This window comes from Medicago sativa, chromosome 4 (assembly GCF_051527215.1).
Source record: "Medicago sativa cultivar Bolivia chromosome 4, Bolivia_mono, whole genome shotgun sequence".
Lineage (NCBI taxonomy): Eukaryota > Viridiplantae > Streptophyta > Magnoliopsida > Fabales > Fabaceae > Medicago > Medicago sativa.
Window position 1 is genome coordinate 38,486,098 of NC_140752.1, and position 26,290 is coordinate 38,512,387.

At 36.2% G+C, this 26,290-nt stretch overlaps 1 protein-coding gene and 1 long non-coding RNA gene across 2 annotated transcripts; both read left to right on the forward strand.

The window, feature by feature from the left end:
* The first annotated feature begins 1,683 nt into the window (after positions 1-1,683).
* Positions 1,684-7,856, forward strand: UBP24 (ubiquitin-specific protease 24). Its single transcript, XM_085701248.1, has 7 exons — positions 1,684-2,054; positions 2,683-3,327; positions 3,577-3,764; positions 4,549-4,796; positions 5,092-5,234; positions 6,018-6,188; positions 7,295-7,856. The coding sequence occupies exons 1-7, from the start codon at positions 2,040-2,042 to the stop codon at positions 7,481-7,483; spliced, it is 1,599 nt and encodes a 532-aa protein (XP_085557374.1). The 5' UTR covers positions 1,684-2,039; the 3' UTR covers positions 7,484-7,856.
* Positions 7,857-21,046: 13,190 nt separating this feature from the next.
* On the forward strand, positions 21,047-24,477 carry LOC146929252 (uncharacterized). Its single transcript, XR_015005984.1, has 5 exons — positions 21,047-21,396; positions 21,514-21,641; positions 21,978-22,206; positions 23,335-23,443; positions 24,215-24,477. It is a non-coding gene; the product is annotated as an uncharacterized LOC146929252 (long non-coding RNA).
* Positions 24,478-26,290: the final 1,813 nt, after the last annotated feature.

Below are 26,290 nucleotides of genomic sequence, written 5' to 3' on the forward strand. Positions count from 1 at the left end.
CAGTATAAAATATTGTTTTATCATTCTTACTTTATAATTCTCCAAAACACTCTGGTGCCTGTTTAGATATAACTTTATATTTCAGCTTAATATCATTTTTCTCATTCTGCTTATATAATTATTCTCCAGAACATTCTGGTCCTATATATATATATATATATATATATATATATATATATATATATATATATATATATATATATATATATATATATTTACCTTTCAACTTTATATAATTTATTTCATTTTGCTTATATAATCACTCTCCAGAACATTCTGGTCCTACAATTATTAGTTATTTACTTAACTAATAATAACCAAGAATTTTCTTAAGTATAAAAACTTAATTTAAGTTTCAGGAATAATTTTAAAAGGGTCACAATTTAAACCTCTCCTTTCTTGCAACGTTTATTGCTACTTCACAAGTAGGTCATGAATTCAACAATAATCAACAACAACATCACCATTTTCACCAATTTAAGCTAGAATTTTAAATCAAACAACTTAACCCATATCAACAATGAAATTCATGCATCAACAACAAGTTTTCAACAATTTTCACATACCCAAAATCATCACTTAATTCCAAGCACGGAAATTAACACACATAATCATTAATTTCACAAATCAACATAACCAAACATGACCCCAAACGCTAAAATATGATGTGCTAGATTTAGTGTGGATGGAGCATGATAAGGCTTTGGTGTAACGATGTAATCTATCTATCCAATCTAATGGTATAAAACAGGGTGGCATTTAACATGCACACTGCACAAATTTGTGCATCATACACAAGTTAAAGAAAGTGTTTTTTCAACCATTAGATTAAAAGGAACATTGATCCTTAACATAGTCTCTCCACACTATATCATTTTCACTTGTCTTCTACCTTTATATCATCTTCCTCTTTTCACCACCACCGGTCCCCTACCACCAAACTCAACGGCACCGCCACCACTAACTCACATATAAACTATATTAACAAAACTATTTTTTTAGTTGTAAAAAAAAAAAACATTTTTTGCTTCTTCAGAACAGAAAAAAATGAAAACTTAATCATAATTCTTCAAAACAGAAACAAGTTCTGATTTCTCAGTACGTGCCACTTGGTACTCATAATAGCATCAAAGATTCCAGCTTTCTTCCACACCAATTCATACTTGGGTTTAAGTTCATGAACCCAACAAACCCATTTCTCCTGTGGGCAGCGCCACCCAGTGAAATATGTAAGACATTGATGATGGGTTAAAACCAAAAGGTGATTCATGAATGGAATTTTAAATGGGTTTTAAAAAATGGGCTGTTTTGAGAGTAGTTCATTCATCTTCATCGTGGGTTCTTCAAAAAGGTCGAATGAATCTTCTTTACTGAGAAACAGTGATGGGTTTGAAAGTTAAAGTAACAAGGAAGTGCTATTTTGTAAGAAAAAATGGTTGCTTTGATTAAATGGAATCTTGGTGGTGGTGGACGTGTGGTGGTGAAAAGAGGGAGATAATATAAAGGTTGAAGAACAAGTGAAAATGATATAGTGTGGAGAGACTATATTAAGGATCAATGTTCCTTTTAATCTAATGGTTAAAAAAACACTTTCTTTAACTTGTGTATGTTGCACAAATTTGTGCAGTGTGCATGTTAAATGCCACCATAAAACAGGTGTACATCATAGTACACCACCACCTTAACGCTGAACAAAAACACCACCTTTCGTCTTTTCGTAACCCTAACCCCTCAAAAACCAAAACGAAAACAAAATTGTCTCATCGTTCAATATACAAACACATAACCCTTTCTTCATCTTCTTGTTCTTCGTCGATGCTTCTTCTTGGTAATTCAAAAGCTCAAACGGGGAGGGTTCCTTTGTTAACTTCTCTCTCTCTTCTCCCTCTTCATGTCTTCAATTACAGCGTCTCCTCTTTCAGGGTCTCCAAAAACCCTACCTTTTGATTTTCCTCCTTTCTCTATACACAAACCTTGTCCTCTTTTTCATTCTCTTCAATTCACCTTGTTGCATCTTCCTCTTCCATCTCTTCAGCAATATGAGCAATCCTAAGGTTCCATTTTTCGCTTATTTTCATGTTTTCTGTAATGTTTTTCTTTTTGTTTTTAGTTGAAAACAATTGGTCAAAGGTTGTTTTTTAGTTTAATGTTCCTTTGGTTTGAGCTTGTTATTTTTGGATCTGATTTTTTAGTTGTTGTTTGAATTGATGTTTGTAATAGTTTTGAGTTGTGATGAATCATGAATTAGGAATACTTAATTAGGGTTTTGTTATTGTTAATCAATTTGAATGTAATCGGGGGTTGGGTAGCTCAACTGGTTTTAAGTTGAAGGTCCGAGGTCGTGAGTTCAAACCCGGCCTAAGGAGAAAATGTTAATCTAACAAACTAACTATTTCTTTTTCCCTTTCAATGTTTTGTTGGGTGTTTGTTTTATTTTGTTTGAAATGGTTGTTTAATTGTTTTATATTCTCATATGTAAGTCCGGTGTTGTCAAATAACGGTTCTAGCGTAGCGGAATTTGAACAAACCACTATTGTTCTGCGAAATGCTATTTTGTACAAAGTGGTGCTATAGCTGTAGCATAGCGGAATATGCACATTTTCTGCAATCCCGCAATTGACAACATTTTTTTAAAATTCATATTGTAGAAAATGCTGATTTTGTTTTTGGGTTTGGGAGCAGGTGTTACTATTTGGCTCATTTACTGAAGATGAAACCAGATCATTGTGGGTAAAAAAGTCTTCTGCGAGAAATGAAAAGCCTGTGGAGAAGAATCAGCTGCAATTTGGTTCTCTGAATTCTGTTACTGTTGAATCAAGCAACCTGCCAAATTCACCGAAAGCACCAAATAGTGCTCCTCTCCGTGATTCTCAGAAATTTAAAGGAGTGAACGGCGTCAGTGTGAATTTACCTCAAGTAACAGAAACTATAAAAGAGAATGGCAGCACTACTAATTTCTCCATCGGTCCCTCAAGTATCACTAGTGCAAACAAAGTTAAAGAACACAGTGTTTGTTCTGTTACACCAATTGATGAAAATGGTACTGCAAACCAGTTTACGAATTTGAGTTTGGATGCTTCTGAGGCTGAAAGTTTGAAGAATGTGTTCAAAAATGGTAGTGGTGGCGATTCTTCATCAAAGTTATTTAACCAAGACTTGAAAAAGGCACCTAATGGGCATGCTGTTATGCATGTTAAGGATCTTCAGCCTCGAGGCCTTATTAACTCTGGGAATTTATGCTTCCTTAGTGCAACCGTGCAGGCTCTCTTGGCTTGTTCTCCTTTTGTTCAGCTTTTGCAGGAATTAAGAACTCGTACCATTCCTAAGGTAGTCTGTCCTCTGCTGCATATATCAACAACTAATACTGCTGTTTGATAATTTTCACTTAACTCATGAGCTGCATGACAATCAATGAACACATAAAAGCTGAATTCAAAAGTTGTGTATAGCATAAAAGTTTTCTTACAGATAGTAAATTGTTGTATCATAGAACGATTTGTTTGTATTTATACTTCCCTTGTAATCAGAAAAGATCAAAAACTGATATTGCATGCTTATTATTGTGTAATTTTTTAGGTTGGCTATCCCACACTAAAAGCATTTGCTGAGTTCGTAACTCAATTTGACATGCCAAGCGGTGTAAACTTAAAGAAGAAAGATACAGATTCTTTTGAGTTTGGACGGGCATTTTGCCCTGTTATGTTTGAAGATGTCCTGAAAAATTTTACTCCGGATGTGCCAAATAGCATTTCAGGAAGACCAAGGTTGGTGACAATTTAATTTTTAATTTAATGTTATTTTTATGCTACTCCCCCTAAGTGGGATAAGACTTGGTTGTTTGTTGTTTATGCTACTCTTCCCTGCCCAGGACAAGACTTTTCAGATATGTTCATTCCATAACCACTTTTTTAGTCGAATCGTTGAATCCTCTAGATCACAATCACAATCAGTATGTTTCTGGTCATGTCATGAAAACCTATATGCATCCTAATTGCCCAATTTTCTATGGACATATATGTGGCCATTTTAAACTGTAATGGTTTTTCTTCATGAAAATAATTGAGAAATGGTTATGTTTATAGGAGTTGCTAACATACACCCACTTATTTTTTAAAGGTGTGTTATAGCAACACACACATCAAGGTGTATTTATCAACTTTTTAGTTATAACTTGCTAAAACACTCCCACATAAAAACTAGTGGGTGTGTTCTAGCAAATCCCGTATATACTTGATTGTAGTTTGCAATACACTGAGAGTTACAATTTTAGAAGCCCACTTTTTTTTAGGAGTTTGCATTCATAGATACAACCTTTAATAGCTTTTCTACTCAATCATTTTTGCCTTTCTCTTATATGTTCTTGTTATTTATACAAGTCTACAATTATTTAATGAACCATCATGTCTCGAAATTTATACACAATATTCAGGAAGTTATTCAGTCATTTGCGAGTGTGCAATGCACTCATTTTCTTAGGTATGATGTGATTGGTTGTGATATTGGCTTGTAATTTTTATGATACTCATGGTACCAACGTGCCACTCTCAGGCAAGAAGATGCCCAGGAATTTCTGAGCTTTGTAATGGATCAAATGCATGACGAATTACTGAAGCTTGAAGGACAGTCTTCAAGTCTTAATGGTAGCAAATCTTTTCTAGTTTCTTCTGTGGAAGATGATGAATGGGAAACAGTAGGGCCAAAGAATAAATCTGCTGTTACAAGGACTCAAAGCTTTATTCCCTCAGAATTAAACGGTATTTTCGGAGGACAACTCCAAAGTTTGGTGATAACTAAAGGTACAGGATATAGTTTTTAAATTTAGTGAAAGAATTCATTTTTTGTCTTTCCTTGTCATATACCCACCAAGATGTTGTAAAATTTTCATCTGGTCTGTCTATCTGTCACTTCTGTGGCATTGTGTTTTCTAGTTTTGACTTGTGATTTTGAAGTTCCACATTTTTTCCCTTGCTGTAATTCACCCCCTTCATTGCCATTTTTTATCGGAGCTTTGGGATAAAAAGGGAAAATAAACTAAATAAACTAAATGAAAACAAGCATAGCCATATCATTATTTATTTTTTTCCTTTTCAGGAAATAGATCTGCCACTAATCAACCATATCGCTTGATCCATCTCGACATTCACCCTGATGCTGTTCACACCATTGAGGATGCCCTGCACCTGTTTTCTGCTCCAGAAACTCTTGAAGGTTACCGAGCATCGGTCTCTGGAAAGGTATTTACCCTTTAATTTAATTTTGAATACATTTTAAATACATGACTATTAAAGCTAGCACTTACAATTTTCAAAAGGAATAAGGACAATGGTTTTGATGAGTGCAATGTGATGCATGCATGGGCTATCCTAAATAGTTGGCATCTCTTACTCGAAAAAGTCTTGGTTGGGCTCATACCCAACACTTCAATTTTAGGCACACCCACAAAACCAAGAAAAAATTAAAGAAAAATATAATTGTAATATATCAATTGATATGACTAAATACTTTTTATTTAATTTTGTTAGTTTTATGTGAGTATGTGCCCAAAATTGAAGTGTTGGGTATGTGCCCGACCAAGACTTTCTCTTCTTACACTGGGTTGTTAGGGTCATATTTGGTAGGTGGCACGCATGGCCACCTACCTCAATTTAAGTATTAGCTTTGCCCTAGAACCCAGTTCATACCTTTATCTGCATGATACAGTGGCGGAGCTAGAAATAATACTCAAAGAAGACCTGCTTTATATACCTTTTTTTTCTTTTCAAATAAACTGTTTCTTTTTTTTTTTTTTAAAGTTAAATAATTTAATATAGGTTAAATTATATTTTTGGTCCTTTATGTTATTGTTAGACCAAAGTTGATATCATATCTATTACTAAGATGTGGTCTGAAGTCACTGGAAGTCCACATCTTAGTAGTTGATATCATATAACTGCTTTGTACTAGACAGCAATGTACTTTGGTTGTGCTGGGAAATATTATATCTATTACTGCTAATAAAAATTGATATATTTTTTCAGGCGGGGACTGCAAAAAAATCTATTAAGATACAGACACTTCCTAAAGTAATGATATTGCACCTAATGCGTTTTGGTTATGGAAGCCAGGGAAGCACCAAGTTGCTTAAGCCCGTGCACTTTCCTCTTGAATTGGTATTGGGTCGTGACCTGCTTGTTTCACCATATACTGAGGTAAACATATCTCAGTATTCCAGTTACTGCATTTTGAAATTCAATCAAATAACTTTCTCTTGGATTGTGATGATAAATGCTGGCTTCCCTTTCTGGTGGTTGCTAGTACGCAACCTGCTTTATTCTCAATGGTACACTCCTAATTTTTTTCGTGGGAATTAACTTCACAGGAAGATTTGTCAAGATTTTTGTTGTAAATTTCCTTTACATACATTTAAGATTTACTCTAATCAAATTGCTTTTAAGGCTTCACAAAATAATTAGGATATCCTTTCGTTTAAATTATGTGACGCATTACTCTGATCATTGCTTATGCTAGACTTCTTGTTAGTACTCCCCCTATCACTCTGGAAAATCTAATTAAAAATACAGAATGGATGGATTACTATTTTCTAGTGCATTTCTCTTTTTCTTAAGATGAAAAAAACTTTTTAGTGCATTGATTGAAACTATATTGGCCAAGGGTAGAGCAGTTGTCACAATTACGTCTTATTTACTGCTGTTCTTACGCAAGTGTTTCAATGACTTCAGACCACAAGTTTTTTCACCAAATAGAGTATTTATTTACTTTTTGAATGCTTCCTTGGACTGTTGACCTGTTAAATTACATTTATTGGCTCAATTGATAAGTTACTTGGCATTAGTTAAGCAATCATCTGAGTCTTTTGAATGAAAAATAAAAAACTCTGCTGCGAGAGGGGGGTTGGGTAGCTTAACTGGTTTGAGCCAAGGGTTGTAGGAGTTAAAGGACGGGGGGTTCAAACCTCAGTGAAGGAGAAATTACCAACTTAACAACTAATATACTGATATTTGCCTAACCAAAAGATAAACTGCTGGGAGGGTATTACCTCGCAAATGGGTGACTCAAGACTCAAGTTGGTCAAAACCCAATGCAGCTTTCATATACCGAGGAATCTATATGACAAATAATGACCAGTTAGTTTTTTCCTTACAAACTTTTGTGAAGAATATGAAGAAATGTTTGCAAAACAAATACGATATTGTTTTGTTTACAGAATAGTAATTTTAAATTTTTAACAGAGTTTGGAGTCTTGATGGTAATCATTGGAAGACATAATGGTCGACTGATTTTTATTCTTCTGCAGGGTCGAAAATATGAACTTGTTGCTACAATTACTCATCATGGAAGGGAGCCTTCAAAAGGGCATTACACAGCTGATGCCCAGTACCCTAATGGTCGGTGGCTGCGATTTGACGACGCATCTGTCTTTGCTATTGCAACAAATAAGGTGCTGCATGATCAGGCCTATGTTCTTTTCTACAAACAGATATAAGCATATACATATTACCCTGTTGATATCTACTCCCTTTTGCACTTGGAGAAAAACTATCTTGTAAGATAGGGTTGACAATTGATTAATGTTTTGCCTGGAGAAGATGCGAGTGATTATTCATCAAGGTGATATCATATATGTTTGTTCCAATCTAGAGTGTGTGATAAGAGTAATTGTTGTAACATTCTTTTCCTCCTTGTTATCTAGACCATGAAAGTTTTGCAGTCCTAGTTTAGGACGTGAACATGTGATCATGTTACAGTTAAAAGCATGTGAGAAATGCAGCTTATTGTAAAGTTTCACTAGCTCGAAAGAAATTGGGATTTAAATTATGATTATAAAGCTTCACCTTTGATGTGTTGATTGTTGATTATTGATTTTGTACTTATTGTTGCAGTCTTTGTTTAGGAAATAAACTGATAGCAGATCAACTTTAGTTGTTAGGAAATAAACTCATAGATTGAATTTGTAATGTTTGATAAAAGTAATTGTTGAAATAACCGATAAATATGCAATGATTTAAATTATATTTGTAATATTGAATTCTGTTCAATCATGATTTTACGCAATTGTTCAATTATGATGGTAAGTAAAACTGATAAAAAAACTGTACTCGTATATGTTTGATTGGAGATTTTTGAAGGGGAGATGATATTTTAAATGAAGTTTGTTTGGTTACTATCTACCACTTTTGTAGAATCGAGCTCGAAATCAACACGTACTAAATTGAGTTCATGCACCCACTTTAAAGCCGATAAGAGACCCAATGCTTCTCCATTAAGAACGTCACATATGGGATTAATCCATTCAGTTTTCTTTTCAGCACAAAAGCACTCGTGTTGTCTATTATTTAATAAACTAATAAGTTTGATGTGTCTGTCATGTTTTTTTTATAAACATTCCTAAACCAATTCTATTGTTATGATTAGAGAAAGACACATCGATATTGCATTTGAACCTTCCTGCAAGAGGCTTTGTCCATTTCACATTTCTTATATCAGATGAAAGAGTGTTTGTAGCTTGACTTACCTTTCGCGCTGCTTTCCAATCAAAAAGTAAAGATTTGGCCCACATAACGCCACATGCAAGAGCTGTATCTTCTCGAGATAAAAACTGCAAGAGCTTAAAATTTAAAGCCAAGCATCTCGACCCGGATTGATAACCGTGTTGATCGAATTGTAAGCCATACACATACTCCACAAATTGCGACTACTTAGGCAGTTATGTTGAACCAAAATTGGTTTTGTACAAGCCTATGAAGTTTTGATGATAACAAAGTATGAAAAGACAATTGAATATGCTAATGTGTGTTTATGTGTGCAAGGCCATAGAATTAAATTATAATTCTCAAATCACGTTTTGGTTTTGAAATATGAAGACTCTGAACACATAAGAGTGCATCTGAAGCAAAAGAGAAGCTTATGAGACTTGAAACAAGATCTGAAGAAAGGTCAACTAGAAAATCAACATCATGACCATAAGATAAATTCCATAAGATTCTGAAGGAATGAAGCATCTAAAACATTGAAGACTATGAAGGATGAAGCATCTGAAGGTGACGTCAGAAGCTGAAGACTCTGAACTAATTTGTCGTCTTCTGAAGGAATGTCACTATCTGACTCAAAGTAGTACAATTTGTATTCTTCTGACCACATGTAGAAACAAACAAAGAAATTAAAGGAAAAAAGAGAATGTAACATATCATTCTATTAGAAAGCAAATGAATTTCGAATGACTACCCAACAACATTGGTCATCTGAGGAAAAGATTCAACGACTCTGATCAAGCTTCTCAAGGACTAAATTGATGCACTGACACTTCTTCAACAACGACTCTCAGATTTTCTCCTATACAAGTACTTGAGTAGTTGAAGAAATAAAACAAGTCTTCTGTCATTTTACAAGTGCTCTTACTTTGTCAAATTATATAGCGTAAAAACACTTAGAGAAATTCTTACAAACTTTTATATCTTAGAATTTCTTAAGTATCAGAAGTCATCTGAACTTAAACTTCTTATGTCTCTGATTGTATATCAAGTGTAAACAACAATATCTTTTTATTTGATTAAACTTGGATTGTAGAAGTTTTGTTCCTGTATGATTGAGCAAACGAAGCCTCTTACTTGTGTGTTTGAGCAAATTGTAATCTTGTGTGATTATAGTGAAAATCTCTTGGAAGTGCAAGAGGACTGGACTACTCTCGGTTAATTTTTCGCTGTATAACTTTGTTTCAGACTCTGATAAGAACTCTGCTTCTGATCAGACTCTGAACTGTTTTGATAAACACTTAGAAAAGATTTTGAAAAAACCAACACAATTCAACCTCCTTCTTGTATTTTTCTCACATTCAATTGGCATCGGAGCGCATGGTATATTGCTTGAACACTTAACCATGTAACCATTAAAAGATCATGAGAAAAACATGTCTTCTGATACTGGTACTTAAAATGTCAACCCAACTAATCGTGCTATAGGTCATGATTACAATGTCTCCACCTATGATAAAAATTCTCACTCGGCCACAGCTTCATCCTTTAATGGCGATGCTGCACAATTTTCTTGGTGGAAAAAAAAAATGTATGGGCTCATCATTTACAATTATATTTACCGTGGGATTGTTGTGAGTGAGGCTGTGGGATTCTTAGCTTTGGTCAAATGGATGAGAGCCTGGGTTTAAACAAATCATATTACACTCTTAACGTATTAGAACCTTTCAACTAAGCCTAGTAGTTTTTTTTTATTAAACTCTTATATCGAGTTTTCAAAGACAGTGACTAATATTGTTTTTCACAATCTGGCAAAAATAAGAATATATAACGCCAATTCTCAGCCTTATGTTGACATACCCCATCGTCTCTTTGATTTTTAATGAAATGCATTAGTTCCTCTTGCCAAGAAAAATGAAGAAGAAGAAGGAATATATATATATATATATGTATATGAGTCACATACAGATCATGCACTTGGAAATCTAAATTCATTGAATCGATTCATTCGTAGTATAAGAAAACTCCGATTTTTGAGTCACAAAATCTGCATGTGGTTTATTGTTTGGGAACTCCTTTTTAAAGCTCACACTACACTATAAATTAAAATTAGGAACAAAGCACGGATTCAGATTTCTATTTCAGTTACTCCTATTTTTCTTCATTCAAAATCTATCCATTAATTCATTTCAAATTATTTAATTATTTAATGCATGAAAAATCATGTTCTTTATATATAAAACACTGATCAAAGAATTAAACATTAATAGAAAACTGCCGCTCCTAGGGTTCTTGCCGCCGCTACCCTTGTGAGGGATTTTGCTGTCGTTCGCTGAGAAATCTTCTCTCCTGAACGTTTTGATTTGCCTTGTGCTATTTCCTACCATAATTTTCCATCATCTTATTGTTGATTCCATCGTGGTTGATTCCATTTGCCGTTATGTGCTTGATCGCAAATTTCAAGGTGACATTTCTTTAATTGCACTTGTTATTAGAAGTAAAGGTAGTCATGAAGATAAAGGTACATGTTGCTGCTTTATTCTTTTTGGAATTCCACATAACACCAAAAAAACGCAAATGAGTATAATCAGTTGGAATTGCCGAGGTCTAGGGAGCCTGAGCGCAATTCCTAATTTAAAATTCCTAGTTCGGTATTATAAACCGGATGCCCTCTTCTTATGTGAGACACTAGTCTTCAAAAATAAAATCGAAGAGTTCCGTTACATTCTTGGCTTTGATAATTGTTTTGCTGTTGATAGGCAAGGTCGAAGTGGTGGCTTAGCTTTCTTTTGGCGTAATTCATTTAATTGCAGTATTACTAATTACTCTCAAAATCATATAAATGTTGAGGTTGTTGAAGATGTTCAGGGCAGGTGGCAACTAACAGGGTATTATGGCTTTCCAGAGGGTAGACGAAGAAGAGATTCGTGGAATTTTTTGCGGCAACTGTCAAATAGATGTACTCTTCCGTGGTGTATCATCGGTGATTTCAATGATATTTTATATGCCAATGAAAAGAGAGGAAGAACTGATCGGCCAGTTTGGTTAATCAATGGTTTTAGGAAAGCTATTCAGGATGCAGGTTTAATTGATATCAATCTTGATGGCTACCCGTTCACCTGGTTCAAGAGTTTGGGAAGTGACAGAGCGGTTGAAGAAAGACTTGATCGAGCTTTAGCAAACGAAGCCTGGTATCAGATATTTCCAAATGCCACGCTGGATAATTTGGTAGCTCCGGTGTCGGATCATTATCCTATCTTACTGAACCGTGTCCCCGTTGTTCGGCCTACAAGAGGTCCAAAAAAATTTCGTTTTGAGAATGCATGGAGGATTGAACCAAGCCTAGAAGATGTAGTTCATTCTTGTTGGCAGCAGTATAATGAGGGTGACATAGTCTCAAAATTGGAAGGATGTGCTGAAGATTTAAAACATTGGAGCAAGACTCACTGCAATAAATTGAAGATTGACATAGAAGAGTGTAAAAGAGATCTTACCAGATTTCGTGGGTCAAGTGATATGGTTTTTTATGAAGGTTTGCAACGTCGAATGACACATCTGTTGGTGCAAGAAGATTTATATTGGAGGCAGCGAGCGAAGGTTCATTGGTACAAGGACGGGGACCTTAATACAAAGTTTTTCCACTCGTCAGCCACAGCTAGGAAAAAGGTGAACAAAATTTCTTCACTGGAAACAGATGACGGTTTGAGAGTTACAGAAGAGGTTGAGATGGCAAATGTGGCTAAGAATTATTTTCATGAGATATTTCAAGCCAAAGACAGTGTGACAACACCGGTGATAGACGCTTTAAGGCAAGTGGTAACAGAAGAGGATAATATTAAGCTAACGGCGCCTTTTCAGATAGAGGAGTTCAAGGAAGCGATGTTCTCAATGCAATCAGACAAGTGTCCAGGGCCGGATGGTTTCAATCCAGGTTTTTACCAGCACTTCTGGAAAATATGTAGTCCAGATATTTTTAAAGATTGTGTTTCTTGGCTAGCCAATGGACAATTGCCGGCATCGTTAAATGCTACTAATATTGCACTTATTCCAAAAGGATCCGAGCAACGGACAATGAAGGATTGGAGGCCTATAGCACTTTGTAATGTGTTGTATAAGGTGTTATCGAAGGTGCTCGCAAATAGATTAAAGAAAATTCTTCATAAATGTGTCGCAGATAATCAGTCCGCTTTTGTTCCTGGGAGATCCATCTTGGATAATGTGATGGTGGCTATAGAGGTGGTTCATTCTATGAAACTGAAGACCGGTGGTAAGAAAGGAAATGTGGCCCTAAAACTGGATATCAGTAAAGCCTATGACCGAATAGATTGGTTGTACTTAAAAGAGGTGATGATTAAATTGGGTTTTTGCGAGCAATGGGTGAAGTCGATAATGATGTGTATAGAAACTGTAGATTACTCGGTGTTGGTGAATCAGAAGTCGGTAGGCCCTATAATTCCAGGTAGGGGTCTCCGTCAAGGGGACCCGTTATCCCCGTACTTGTTTATTTTATGTGCTGAGGGACTTTCTGCTCTCATCAAGCAAGCTGAAATTCGAGGTGAATTGCATGGAGTCAAAATATGTCGGAATGCGCCTATCATAACTCATCTGTTATTCGCCGATGATTGCTTTTTGTTTTTCAGGGCTACAGAAGAGGAAGCTCATAGAATGAAAAGTATTTTGACAACTTACGAGGCTGCCTCGGGCCAGGCCATCAGTTTACCTAAGTCAGAGATATATTATAGCAGGAATGTGGATGTCAACATACAAAATACTATTACTTCGATTCTGAATGTGCAGGCAGTACTAGGAACAGGTAAATATCTTGGCTTACCTTCTATGGTAGGAAGAAACAAGCAAGCAACTTTCAACTTTATCAAAGACAGAGTTTGGCAAAGGATAAATTCTTGGAGTAGTAAATGTTTGTCTAAGGCTGGACGAGAGGTAATGATAAAGTCTGTTCTGCAATCTATACCTTCATATGTTATGAGTATTTTCCTGCTGCCCTCTACTTTAGTTGATTCTATTGAGAAAATGATTAATGCGTTTTGGTGGGGAAATGGAGGAAATAATGCCAGAGGGATTCGATGGCTGTCTTGGGACAAACTCAGTGTTCACAAGAATTATGGAGGGATGGGATTTAAAGACTTAACAGCTTTTAACATGGCAATGTTGGGCAAACAGGGATGGAAGTTTCAAACTCAGACAGAGAGTTTAGTAACAAAGTTGTTTAAGGCGCGGTACTTCCCTCGCTCTGATTATCTTGGTGCAAAAATTGGTCATAACCCAAGTTTCGTGTGGCGAAGTATATTTAGTGTCAAGAGGGTTGTTCGTGATGGAGCAAGATGGAAAATCGGAAATGGTATGAATATTCCAATTTTTGAGGCGCCATGGTTGTATAATGGAGGAAGTATCTCAGGGGTGGGGCAATCTGATGTAGTCATTGAGCAGTCAAAGATTCATTCTCTCATTGACCATGGAAATCATTGTTGGAACAATCAGTTAATCAATTATTATTTTGACAACACAGTGGTCCAGGAGATACTTAGAACGCCTCTGATCAGTCAAGTAACAGGAGATCAATTGATTTGGAGGTTGGAGAAGAATGGTCATTATTCAGTTAGAAGCGCTTACAGACTTTGCATGGAAGTCATTGCGGATAATTCTTTTCTACATTGTCCTGGTAATTGGACAAGTCTTTGGAGGTTGAGGGTCCCTCCAAAAGTTAAAAATTTGTTATGGAGAGTGTGTAGGGGGTGTTTACCAACGCGAGCAAGACTGTTAGATAAAGGGGTAAACTGCCCATCTACGTGTGCTATGTGCGAGGAAAGTTATGAGGATGCATCTCATGTGTTATTTGACTGTCCGAAGGCAAGAAATGTATGGCTGAACTGCTCTTTAATAGACAAAGTGAACTCGGTAATGCGTAATAACAATACAGCAGCTGAGATCATTTTTGCTCTATTACATGAGTTATCAAAGGAGGAAGCGGAACAATTTGCTATGAATTTATGGAGTTTATGGAAAAGCCGTAATTTAAGAATATGGCAGAATGTATCTGAGACTTGCCAGGCCATTACAATTCGTGCTAATCAGCTATTACAACAGTGGAGGACAGCAAATGAGAGGAAGCAGATCAGTGGTGTAGCAGGAGGCTCAGTGGGGCTGGTAACAGCAGCTGCAGCGCAAACAGCAAGTGGATATAGGGGGCTAGTACAAGTGCAGTGGACAAAACCGCAGCAAGGAAGGCTTAAGTGCAATGTTGACGCGTCATTCTCGGAAACTTTAAACCGTGTTGGTATTGGTCTATGCATTAGGGATGCGGCTGGAAATTTCATGAAAGCAAAGACGTTGTGGCTTAGGCCTATGTGTACACCGGAGGTTGGGGAAGCGTTGGGCTTATTTCATGCTATCCAATGGATGCAAGAATTGCAACTTACAAACGTGGATTTTGAACTGGATGCTAAGAAGGTTGTAGACTATTTTCATAAGGGCAGCAACGATGTTTCAGAGTTTGGTGCAATACTAGAAGAATGTAAAAGATGTTGCAATTTATATTTTGAAAACTCTAAGGTGGAGTTTAGTCGGAGACAAGCGAACGAGGTCGCTCATACTCTTGCTAGAGAGGCCTTATTCTTAGCTAGTCCCCATGTCTTTAATGATATACCTCTTTGTATTTTGACATTGATAAATAATGAAAAGCTATAGGCTATTTACCCTCAAAAAAAAAAAAAAAAAAAAAAAGAAAAATGAAGAAATTTTGCAATTGATGTACCTTGTTGGGTCTGTTATTTAGACCAATGTAGCTGTCAATGAGGTAAATATTTATAACCAAGGAGTGGGAAAATTAGTTAAATTAAACATATGTTAAATACTGATTATTTTTTTTTGATAAAATGCTGATTTTTTTTAATGGTATGAAAATTAAATTTTTATATTCATACTCATATACTCATAATATTGTAAAAATGGTTTGTATTCTCTCAATCCGAGTTCAATTGATACATAGCATTGAGGTCACATGATACGTACCAGAAAAGAGAACAGTAAAATACAGCAAAAATAGTAAAGAAAGGAATGGAGAATTTTATTATAATGGTCAATTGAAGTCAATTACAGAAAGGGGAATAAACAATCCCTAGATCTGACACAGAGCAGAGCTCCTAAAAGGAAGCTAAAGCTTCCTCCACATTCTAGAATATGCGGTAAACTTGGATGCCCTTCATTCACCCCTCATGACTCCTTATATTATGGCTCAAGTAAGTGTAATCTCTCTCATTACTGGACACGTCAGTAATGGTCTTGTCCTTAAGGCCAAATTGTGGGAACTGGCTTCTCATCATGATCTCATCTTCCCATCCTCTTCTGCAGTCTTACCCTTCTAGTGAACTAGGACCTGTTTGACTTCTTCTCCCTGCTGTTTCACCTTCCTGGTTGCTAACACTGTTTCAGGCTCAAATAAGTCATTGTGTTCACCTAACAGGTCTGGTAATTCCTCTTCTTCTTGGTATCTCCCCACAGCTTTCCTCAATAGTGACACATGAAACACAGGGTGTACTTTGGATCCTTCTGGTAGTTTCAACCTATATGGAACAACACCTATCTTCTCCACAATAGGGTAGGGACCATAGTATCTGGCAGCTAATTTGGCATTAATTCTAGTTACCACAGACTGTTGCCTATGAGCTCTCAACTTAACAAACACCCACTCTCCACAGACAAAACTCCTATCCACCCTCTTTTTGTCAGCTTGGGCCTTCATCCTATCCTGTGCTCTTAACAGCTGACTCTTCAACTGTCTCAGAGCTTCATCTCTGTCCAACAACTCCCTCTGCACAGCTTCCACCTTAGTCTCACCCAAAACCCATCTTGTCAAGACTGGTGGTTGTCTCCCATAAACAACCTCAAAAGGTGTCTTCTCAGTAGCAGTGTGGAATGTAGTATTAAACCAATATTCAGCCCAATGCACCCATGTTACCCATGTCTTAGGCTGATCAGCTATGAAACATCTCAGATAAGTTTCTAAGCACCTATTCACCACCTCTGTTTGTCCATCAATTTCTGGATGATAAGCAGTGCTCATTTTGAGTTTAGTTCCCTGCATCTTAAATAACTCCTTCCAGAAATTACTCATAAAAATAGGGTCTCTATCACTTACTATGGACATTGGTATTCCATGCAGTCTCACTATCTCTTTGCAAAATACCTCAGTAATACTTCTGGCAGTATAGGGGTGTCTTAATGGTATAAATAGGGTCTCTATCACTTACTATGGACATTGGAAAGCCTGTCCACTACCACCAAGATGGCTTCAAACCCCTTAGATTTAGGCAAGCCTGTGATGAAATCAATGGAGATATCCTCCCATATTTGCTCTGGGATTGGTAGGGGTTGGAGCAGTCCTCCAGGAGATGTTGCCATATATTTCTGCCTCTGGAAGACATCACAATTCCTCACAAATTCTTGAATTGTCCCTTTCATACCCACCCAATATACATTTGTAGCCAGCCTCCTATAGGTTTTGTAAAAATCGGAATATCCACCCTGAGGAGTTGAGTGAAATTCCTCCAACAGTGTAGGAATTAATTTAAACTTACTAGAAATCACCAATCTGCCTTCATATAACAGTACCCTTTGCTTGTATGCATAACCAGGCCATGAAATGGGATCTTCCTGCACCTCTTTCATTATTTTTTGTAACTTCTCATCCTGTTTATTTTTTGCCTGCACTTGTTCTTCTTGGGTCCACTTTAGATATGAATTAATTGTGTTTAACTCCACTCCCTCATTCATCCTTGACAACACATCTGCTCCTTTATTTAATCTTCCCAGTTTGTACACAATCTCAAAATCATATCCCAATAGCTTGGCTGCCCAATTCTGTTGATCTGCATTCACCACTCTCTGCTGCAACAATTGTTTCAGGCTTTTGTGATCAGTGGATACTACAAATTTTCTCCCTAACAGGTAAGGTCTCCAATGTTGGATTGCCACCACTACTGCCATCAACTCCTTTTCATAAGTGGATTTGGCCAGGTTCTTTATGTTGGAACAAAATGTGTTTAACAATAAACCTTTGAGAGTTTTGATGATAACAAGGTATTAAAAATTGACAATTGGACTAGCTAATATTTGTTCAAGTGTACAGGACCATAGTTAAAAATTTACATCACTTAAAGGTTCTGAAGAACAAATGAGAGCTAAGGAATCAAGGAAAGGAAGCTTTAAAGCATCTGAAGAGAAGTGCTCCTGAAGAATGATGACGTCATCAGAAGCTGAAGTTCATCAGAAGCAAGTAGTTCCGAAGCAACTTCATCAAAAGCTGAAGCTCATCAGAAGCTAATAATCACCAGAAGCTGAAGATTCAAGAATTAACAGTTCAAAAGCTGTCTATTGGATTCGAAAGAAATGTAGAATACTAGTGGAACGTTGTAACGGTCATTTTGGTGAAGATTTGAAGGCATTGGAAGCTTATCTTCAAAGAGCGTTGACGTTGTACTTTCTACGAACTATACAACCACCTTCTCCACTACTCTGTTTTGTGTCCACGCTACAAGACAAGAAAACAGCTCCAGAATAACAGCTATGCCTGCAAAGATGTTCCTTCACAATGGGAATGGATTTCAAATTGGTTTTTCATAGGATAACAACCAAATCAGGCAAAAGATCATTGGTGATTAATCAAACTTCAACAACGACTCTTTTGATGTGCTGGCAATTTCACAACGTCTCTTTCACACCTCTATATAAAGGAGTGAAGACTTAGAGATTTGGTAATGCTGAACGAAAGACTCTCAACATTTTTACAAGTGCCAAACCTCTGCTGAAATTGTTCTGCATTCACTTAGAATTTCTGTTTCTCAAAGTCTTATTCTAGAAATTCTTAAGTCTTAGAGTCTTATCTGATTTGTATTGTGAGCACCTCTGATTGTATATCAAGTGTTCAACTTCAAACATTTTTCTTTGTAATCTTGTTTGTTTAGAAGTCTCTTGCAGTTGTGCTTGAGCATAGAAGTCTCTTGATTGTGTTCTTGAGCATAGGAAGACTCTTGCAAAGTGTGCTTGAGCAAAGGAAGTCTCTTGCTGTGTGCTTGAGCAATTGTAATCAGATATTACATTTTAGTGAACTCTCCTTGGAAGTGTAAGGGGGACAGGACTACTTCCGGTTTGTGAAAGGAACCTGTATAATTGCTTTGTGTCTTTCTTCTTCTTCTCTCTCTCTCTCTCTCTCTCTCTCTCTCTGTTTTTATCCGCTGCATTCAGATTCTGATTATCACTTCAGAAGCTGTCTCACTTAGCTTCTGATCAGTGTGTTCAGTTTAGGAGAAACGAAGAATTTTTAAAAACACAATTCAACCCCCCTTCTTGTGTTTTTCTCACCTTCAATTGGTATCTAGAGCCTTGGTTCTGTTGATAACACCTAACAGTGTAACAGTCCAACATCTGAGAAAAACATGTCTAGTGAATCATCTGTTTCTGGTAATGGATCTGGCCACAACAACAACAATGTTCCATATGATTATGGTGACAAGAAATCCAGCGTAGGAAAGATTCCAAAATTTAACGGAGACCCTGAAGAATTTTATTGGTGGAAAACTAACTTCTACAACTATGTCATGAGTTTAGACGAAGAACTATGGGACATAGTGGAAGAAGGTGTTGGTGATGACTTGGCTCTTGATGAAGAAGGAGCTGCTGTTGATAGAAAGAGACATACTCCTGCTCAGAAGAAGATTTACAAGAAGTATCATATCATCAGAGGAGCACTTGTCACTGCTATTCCTAAAGCAGAGTACATGAAGATGAGTGAAAAGTCAACTGCTAAAGCAATGTTTGCTTCTCTTTGTGCTAACTATGAAGGCAGCAAGAAAGTCAGAGAAGCAAAGGCACTTATGCTTGTACATCAGTATGAGTTGTTCAAGATGAAAGATGATGAAACTATTGAGGAGATGTACTCAAGGTTTCAAACTCTGGTCTCTGGACTTCAAATACCGAAGAAGAGTTATGTTGCTTCTGATCATGTGAGCAAGATACTCAGAAGTTTGCCTGCTAGATGGAGACCAAAGGTGACTGCCATTGAGGAAGCTAAAGATTTAAACACTTTAAGTGTTGAAGATCTTGTTAGTTCTCTCAAAGTTCATGAGTTAAGTCTTAATGAACATGAGTCTAATAAGAAGAGTAAATTAATAGCTCTTCCATCCAAAGGCAAGTCATCAAAAGCTCTCAAAGTGGTTGAATCTGAAGAAGAAGAACCATCTGGTTCAGACTCTGAAGAAGATGCTGCTGAGATGGCTATGCTATCCAACAGACTTCAGTATCTAGCCAAGAAGAATAGAAAGTTTCTGACCAGAAGGGGTAACTCCAGAAGCTCAAAGAGAGAAGATCAGAAGGGTTGCTTCAACTGTAAGAAGCCTGGACATTTCATTGCTGATTGCCCTGATCTTTAGAAGGAAAAGTCAAAGGACAAGTCAAAGAAGTCATCTTTCAAACCAAGCAAATTCAAGAAGCAGATTAAGCAGAGTTTAATGGCCACCTGGGATGATTTGGAAAGTGAATCTGGATCTGATAAAGAGGAAGCTGTTGAAGGTGCAAAGATAGCTGTTGGGTTAGTAGCTACGAAAACTTCAGAAGCTGGATCAGAATCAGACTCTGAAGATGAAAACGAGGTATATTCTAAAATTCTCAGAAATGAACTTGTTGAGTCACTTAAAGAACTCCTTACACATTTTGAAGTAAGAACCAATGAGTTGAAGGATTTGAAAGAAAAATATGTTGATTTAATGAAACAACAAGAATCAACTCTATTGGATCTGAAAGCTTCTAAAGAAGGACTTAGAGGCTTTGACTTCATTTGTAGAACTTATGAAGATAAGCTCAGGTTCTTGTGTCAGAAGCTACAAGAAAAGTGTAATGAGAAGCCTTTAAGCAACCATGAAATTGCTCTTGAAGATTTTATCATGTCTGGCATTGACAGAAGCAAAGTTGCTTAAATGATTTACAGCATTTACAGAAACAATGGCAAAGGGATTGGTTTTTCAGGAGGGAAACCTAATGAAATCAGTCTCAAAGCATGTTGTGAATGCATCAAGGAAGGATTGAAAACCTTCTTTGTACCTGAAGGTGCTGAGTTGGAAACTGTTGTTCAATCAGAACCTGAAGCTTCTAGCTCTAAGGATAAGATTACTTCAAAGCCAAAGAACTCCAAGCCAAAGGCTATGATTAACTCTGATTCCAAGACTTCAAAGATCAGGATTCACTACCACAATTTTGGCTTTTAATAGCACAATTTCAATAGCGCTTCTGGATAAATGCTATTAAAAATGCAACCCATAGACCTGTTATAGCACTTTTCAGAAAGCGCTAAGAAAAGCTTGTTAAAATTTGGACTAGATAGCGTTCTTCTGCAAACGCTATTATTTTGGTTCACACTAATAGCGCTTTTCAGAAAACGCTATAGTTGGAGGGGGCTTAGATAGCGTTTTTACAAACGCTATTGTTTGGCTTTATGAAAAAAAGAAAAAAAAAGGCGGATAAGATTACACAAGGATTATTTAAATAGCCAAGCTTCCCTTTTCTATTTCATTCTTATCCTCTCTTTCTCTCTCTTGCAGAAGCATCTTTCCCCTCCTTTCTCTGTTGTACCACACGCCTCTCAAACCCCAACAATCAATATCATCCTTCTTGACTTTCACTTACTCAAAATTAATATGCAATGAAACCATCGTGATCCTCATGTCATTTCAGCTGTAAAACAAGTTTGAATCTCCCCTTTCCTTCCAAAACTGAGCCACACCACCACCTACATCAGTTCTGGAATTTTGTTGCTTTAAGCTTTAAAACTTTATACATGTTTAGCTCATCACTTATTATGGGTTGTACATGTTGGGTTGAAGTCAAGAGTGAATGACAAAACTTGGAATTGTAGACCAAGGTAAGAAGAAAATTCTTTCCCCTCTCACTTAACCGAACCCTTAACATTTTTATTTTCCAAATTTTAGTTCTCTAATTTAATTACTATGGACTGTGTATGTGGGATTTGGATGTTCAGTTAGTACGTGTTTGGATCTCTAAGAGTTTGGATTGAAGTTTTGGTAGAGGACAAGAAAGATTGGAATAGAATTTGAAGAATTGGGGAACTCGTGTTCAACAATCAGTGGGTTATTTGCAAATGATAAGGTGACTTTATCAATTTAAGCTTCAATTTTATACAAAAGAAACTGGAATTAATGTTTGGAATTTAGTGATGAAATTGGACTATCGAATATAATGGGTTATTATTACTAAAAGTGATTGTACTTGAGCTTTGTGGAATTTGAGTAGAAATTCGTATGGGTATACAGGTGGTAATTAGGTCATAACTTTCGTCCTGTAATTCTGTTTTGCACGGTTGTTGAATTTTCAGAATCCTAACGCAATTCCCTTCGATCTAGATATAAATTTTATATAGAACCGATCGATAATAAGCTCAGAAAATGCGTTTGAAGTTGAGGGTACTGATGCTGGAAATTTCAGGTGTGGACCCTGCGGGTTTTGATGTACGAGAGCTATTCGAGATGGCACATGAGAAGTTCAGGGCAGGAATATCGCCTAACTAAGTTACCCTAATTTTATGGAGGTTCTTGAATGCTTGAAAGAGCTGGACATAAAGGTTGGGCGCGGAACAACATAGCGCAGAAGATATAAGAATTTGCGCAAGCTTTAAGCTGAGCATAAGTTGTTTTTGAGAATTCAAGTTATCAAGGTGAGTTCCTTATAGTTTAGAACCCACCTTGGGGTCGTTTTGTGTGAAAAGTAAGAAAATTTAACTTAGAATTATTGTATGCTAGATATATGATTTTCCCCATGATATGTGTGATTGATTGTGTTTATGTTAGTTTACCAATTTAAGAGACGTGACTTATTGAATTGATTGGTGGTGGGGACTGTTTTGCTATAAGCTTGGCTGATAAAAAAATAGTGTTTAGCTGTAGAAAAATGTTGATTACCTTCAAGTGGTGGTGCAGGAATGTTGAACCAACTATTACCACACCTCTAAAACTCAAAAGTTCCATTCCAGACCACTACAAATGATTTTTAATTAGTTTTTTTTATATAACTTTCCCCAATCTCACCTTCAACACTAATAAAGTCTTTTGAATGTATATTAACATGGACACAACCAATATCTCATACATGTCAAGAGAGTTATATTGAATACATATATGTATATTGTTATGATTCAGGTAGACTCTAACAAAGAAAATGGGTATTGTATTACAAAGCTTCGATTTAGATAGTCGAATCTAGAACAATCAGAATAGTTAAGAGCATATTAGATATATGCATAGAATTATCAGATATGTTATGGAAAATAGTACAGACATTGCATTAGACATGCATACAGTAAAGACATATCAATTAAGTTATGACTCTCTAACTCCTCGTTAGTAGTGGAGTTGAGGATTATATCAGTTATCAAGAATCAGTTCAATTTATAATTTTTAAAATATGTTTTGACCGTGGCTTTTGCTATCCTCGCCAATTAGGATACAAAAGGTTCCCGCCAGTTGGAACGGACACTATCCGTGAGGATGACCCCACGATAAGTGCTTCGATTTTGAGGATCTTAAATGCTATATTTGTGAGCTTTGTTTTTATTTCCGATAAGTGCAGTGCTTGAATTATTTCTAATAAGTTTAATAACACTAAATGTGGCACTGGATACCGGTTTTCAGGAATGCATTTCATTTGTGTGCTTTCATGTTTGTTACCATTGATTGATACTCAAGCTTATATATTTTTCCATTTGCATTCTTCTTTTTGTCCCATATTTGAGTGTATGTTACTTGTTGTTATAGGGGAATAATGTGTATTGTTTCATCATTTACAGAGCAACGAATTGGTCACAAAAAAGATCACCTTGTATCGGTTCACTGGTTGATGTTCAACTTATCCCACCCTACCGCTCAATCGCGCTTTTGGTGAATATATTTTTAAAGGTATACATTCTTAATTCTCTTTCTAACCGAATCGCAATTCGTTTTCATATTGGTACGTGATAATTCACACATGAATTTCACTGAAAAGTGTGTACCGGAGAACCGTACAATCACCAACAAACAATGTAAAAATTTAGACTAATTTATCTGGCCCACCAATTTAACGTACTGCAGTACACTTGGTAGTGAACAGGTGTGTTAGAGGCAGAATGTGTTGTCCGTATTTATATAATTACTTACCTCACAATGTTAGATAACCTTCCGATGTGGGACTTGCTATTTTTCTATGTTAGATAAAACACATGTGCTAGCTGCCTATATTACTATAAAACATCACATGTCCGAATTCTTTGAAATTTATCACCACTAGGCCTAATGGCCTTATGTCTCTTTGATTTTATATACTTGTTCCATGTTCCTTCATAGCCAACTATATAAGTGTGTTTCTTTTTCTTTTTCATCATTTTCGTTTTTAATGTAATTTGAAATAGTTGTTATGCCTGAATGTTAAAAATTAAGTTAGATTTCACAAGATTAGGTTGTTGGAATTTTTGTATTGGAACTGGATAGTTTCACAGGTTAATAGACAAACAATGAATTACATAATGTCTGGATGTATTGTATTGTATTGTATTGTATTGTATTGTCTGTCAACTGAGATTCTTTTAGTGGATTCTATATGCACTTTAGTATCCTTTTAGTTATTTTAAAATGTTGGCTATGCTAGAAATAGAATGATACTTGATTAATTTTTCATTCCATACGACACAGGAGAATATGCTCGAGGTAGATCTATTGAGTAATTTGGATCGCTTGTCACGAGTCCTCTCAATGTTTGGTGTTTTTTTTGTGGTTGTGGCTGCTTTTCATATATATATGTATTGTGCACGAACTTTCCATTTTTATGCAAGTGTACATTAGATGTCATTTAGGATTGATTAATATTTATGACATTTGTAATTAAGTTTCTGATCAACAAATTACTAGTGTTTATTTCTATCAATGGATTAATGGATTACTAGTCTTTCTAATCAGTATCTTGTTGTATTGTCTGATTAGGATTTTTTTATAATGCTTTTGGCTGTAGATTTCATTTAATTAAATAAAATAAAAATAGGGACTTTTATTAGCGCTTTGTGTAAAACGCTAAGAAACATCAGTTAAAAATAGCACAAAAAATAAGGCTATATTAGCGCTTTTCTGAAAGCGCTATTGAAACGTTGCTATGTAATAGCGCTTTTCCGTAAAACGCTAAGAAACATTAGTTAAAAATAGCACAAAAATGAGGCTTTATTAGCGCTTTTTGAAAGCGCTATTGAAACGTTGCTATTTAATAGCGCTTAGAAAGCGGTATTATAGGATTCTGACCTTTAATAGCGGGGGCTTTCTTAGCGCTTCATAAGCGCTATTAAACGCTAAAATGAGTGCTATTAAAGGGGGTATTTTGTAGTAGTGATTCTAAAGAGATCAGAACCTGTTCCTCAGAGTCTGGTGAAACCAAAATATGAGGTTCTGAAGTCTAAGTCTCAGAAGAAGACAGTTACTGCTCCTGAAGTACCAAGACCAAAGGTTGTTAAACCTAAGGTGATGGTTAATCAGAAGCAACCCAACACACAGCACAAGGTACAAGAAGTGAAGAGTAAAACTTCTAGTACTAACCTGAGAGGACCCATAAGACAATGGGTACCTAAATCTGAAAATGTCAATGTTGCAGGTATGTCTAAGAGCAAAGGTGAAACAAAGATCATGGTACCTAGACAGCGGTTGCTCAAGATACATGACAGGAGAGAAGTCAATGTTCCTCAACCTTACAATGAAAGAAGGAGGAAGTGTGAAATTTGGAGGCAGCCAGTCTGGAAAGATGATTGGTACAGGAACTATTGGTAATTCCTCTACCTCAATTAATAATGTATGGTTGGTAGATGGTCTTGAGCATAACCTGTTGAGCATTAGTCAATTTTGTGACAATGGTTATGATGTTTTGTTTGAAAAAGCCAACTGTACTGTAATCAACAAAGAAGACAAATCCATTGTGTTCAAGGGAAAGAAAGTGGAAAATGTCTACAAAATCAACTTTTCTGAACTGGTTGATCAGAAGGTCATTTTCCTTCTGTCAATGAATGATAAGAAATGGATGTGGCACAGAAGGTTAGGACATGCTAACTGGAGATTAATCTCTAAGCTTAGTAAGTTACAACTTGTCAAAGGCCTTCCAGACATTGACTATCATTCAGATGCACTTTGTGGTGCATGCCAGAAAGGGAAGACTGTGAAATCATCTTTTAAAACAACAGACATTGTTTCAACCTCCAGGCCCCTAGAATTACTTCATATTGATTTATTTGGACCAGTTAGCACTGCATCCTTATATGGAAGTAGACATGGATTGGTTATTGTTGATTATTACAACAGATGGACTTGGGTAAAATTCCTGAACAGTAAAGATGTTGCTTGTGATGTATTCAGTAGTTTCTGCACTCAAATTCAGTCTGAAAAAGAAACAAAGATTTTGAAAATCAGAAGTGATCATGGTGGAGAGTTTGAAAATGAGCCATTTGAAGCTTTTTGTGAAAAACATGGAATTGTCCATGAATTCTCTTCTCCTATAACTCCACAACAAAATGGGGTTGTAGAAAGAAAGAATAGAACTTTACAAGAAATGGCCAGAACCATGATCCATGAAAACAATTTAGCAAAGCATTTTTGGGCAGAAGCAGTGAATACAACATGTTATGTCCAGAACAGGATCTATATCAGACCTATTTTGGAGAAAACAACATATGAACTCTTTAAAGGAAGAAGACCCAATATCTCTTACTTTCATAAATTTGGATGTACATGTTACAT

Bases quoted from the DNA above. Each gene is read 5' to 3' on its own strand.
- UBP24 (XM_085701248.1), top strand. The intron at 3,328-3,576 runs GTAGTCTGTCCT...GTAATTTTTTAG, and splicing joins GAACTCGTACCATTCCTAAG to GTTGGCTATCCCACACTAAA. The intron at 5,235-6,017 runs GTATTTACCCTT...ATATTTTTTCAG, and splicing joins GAGCATCGGTCTCTGGAAAG to GCGGGGACTGCAAAAAAATC.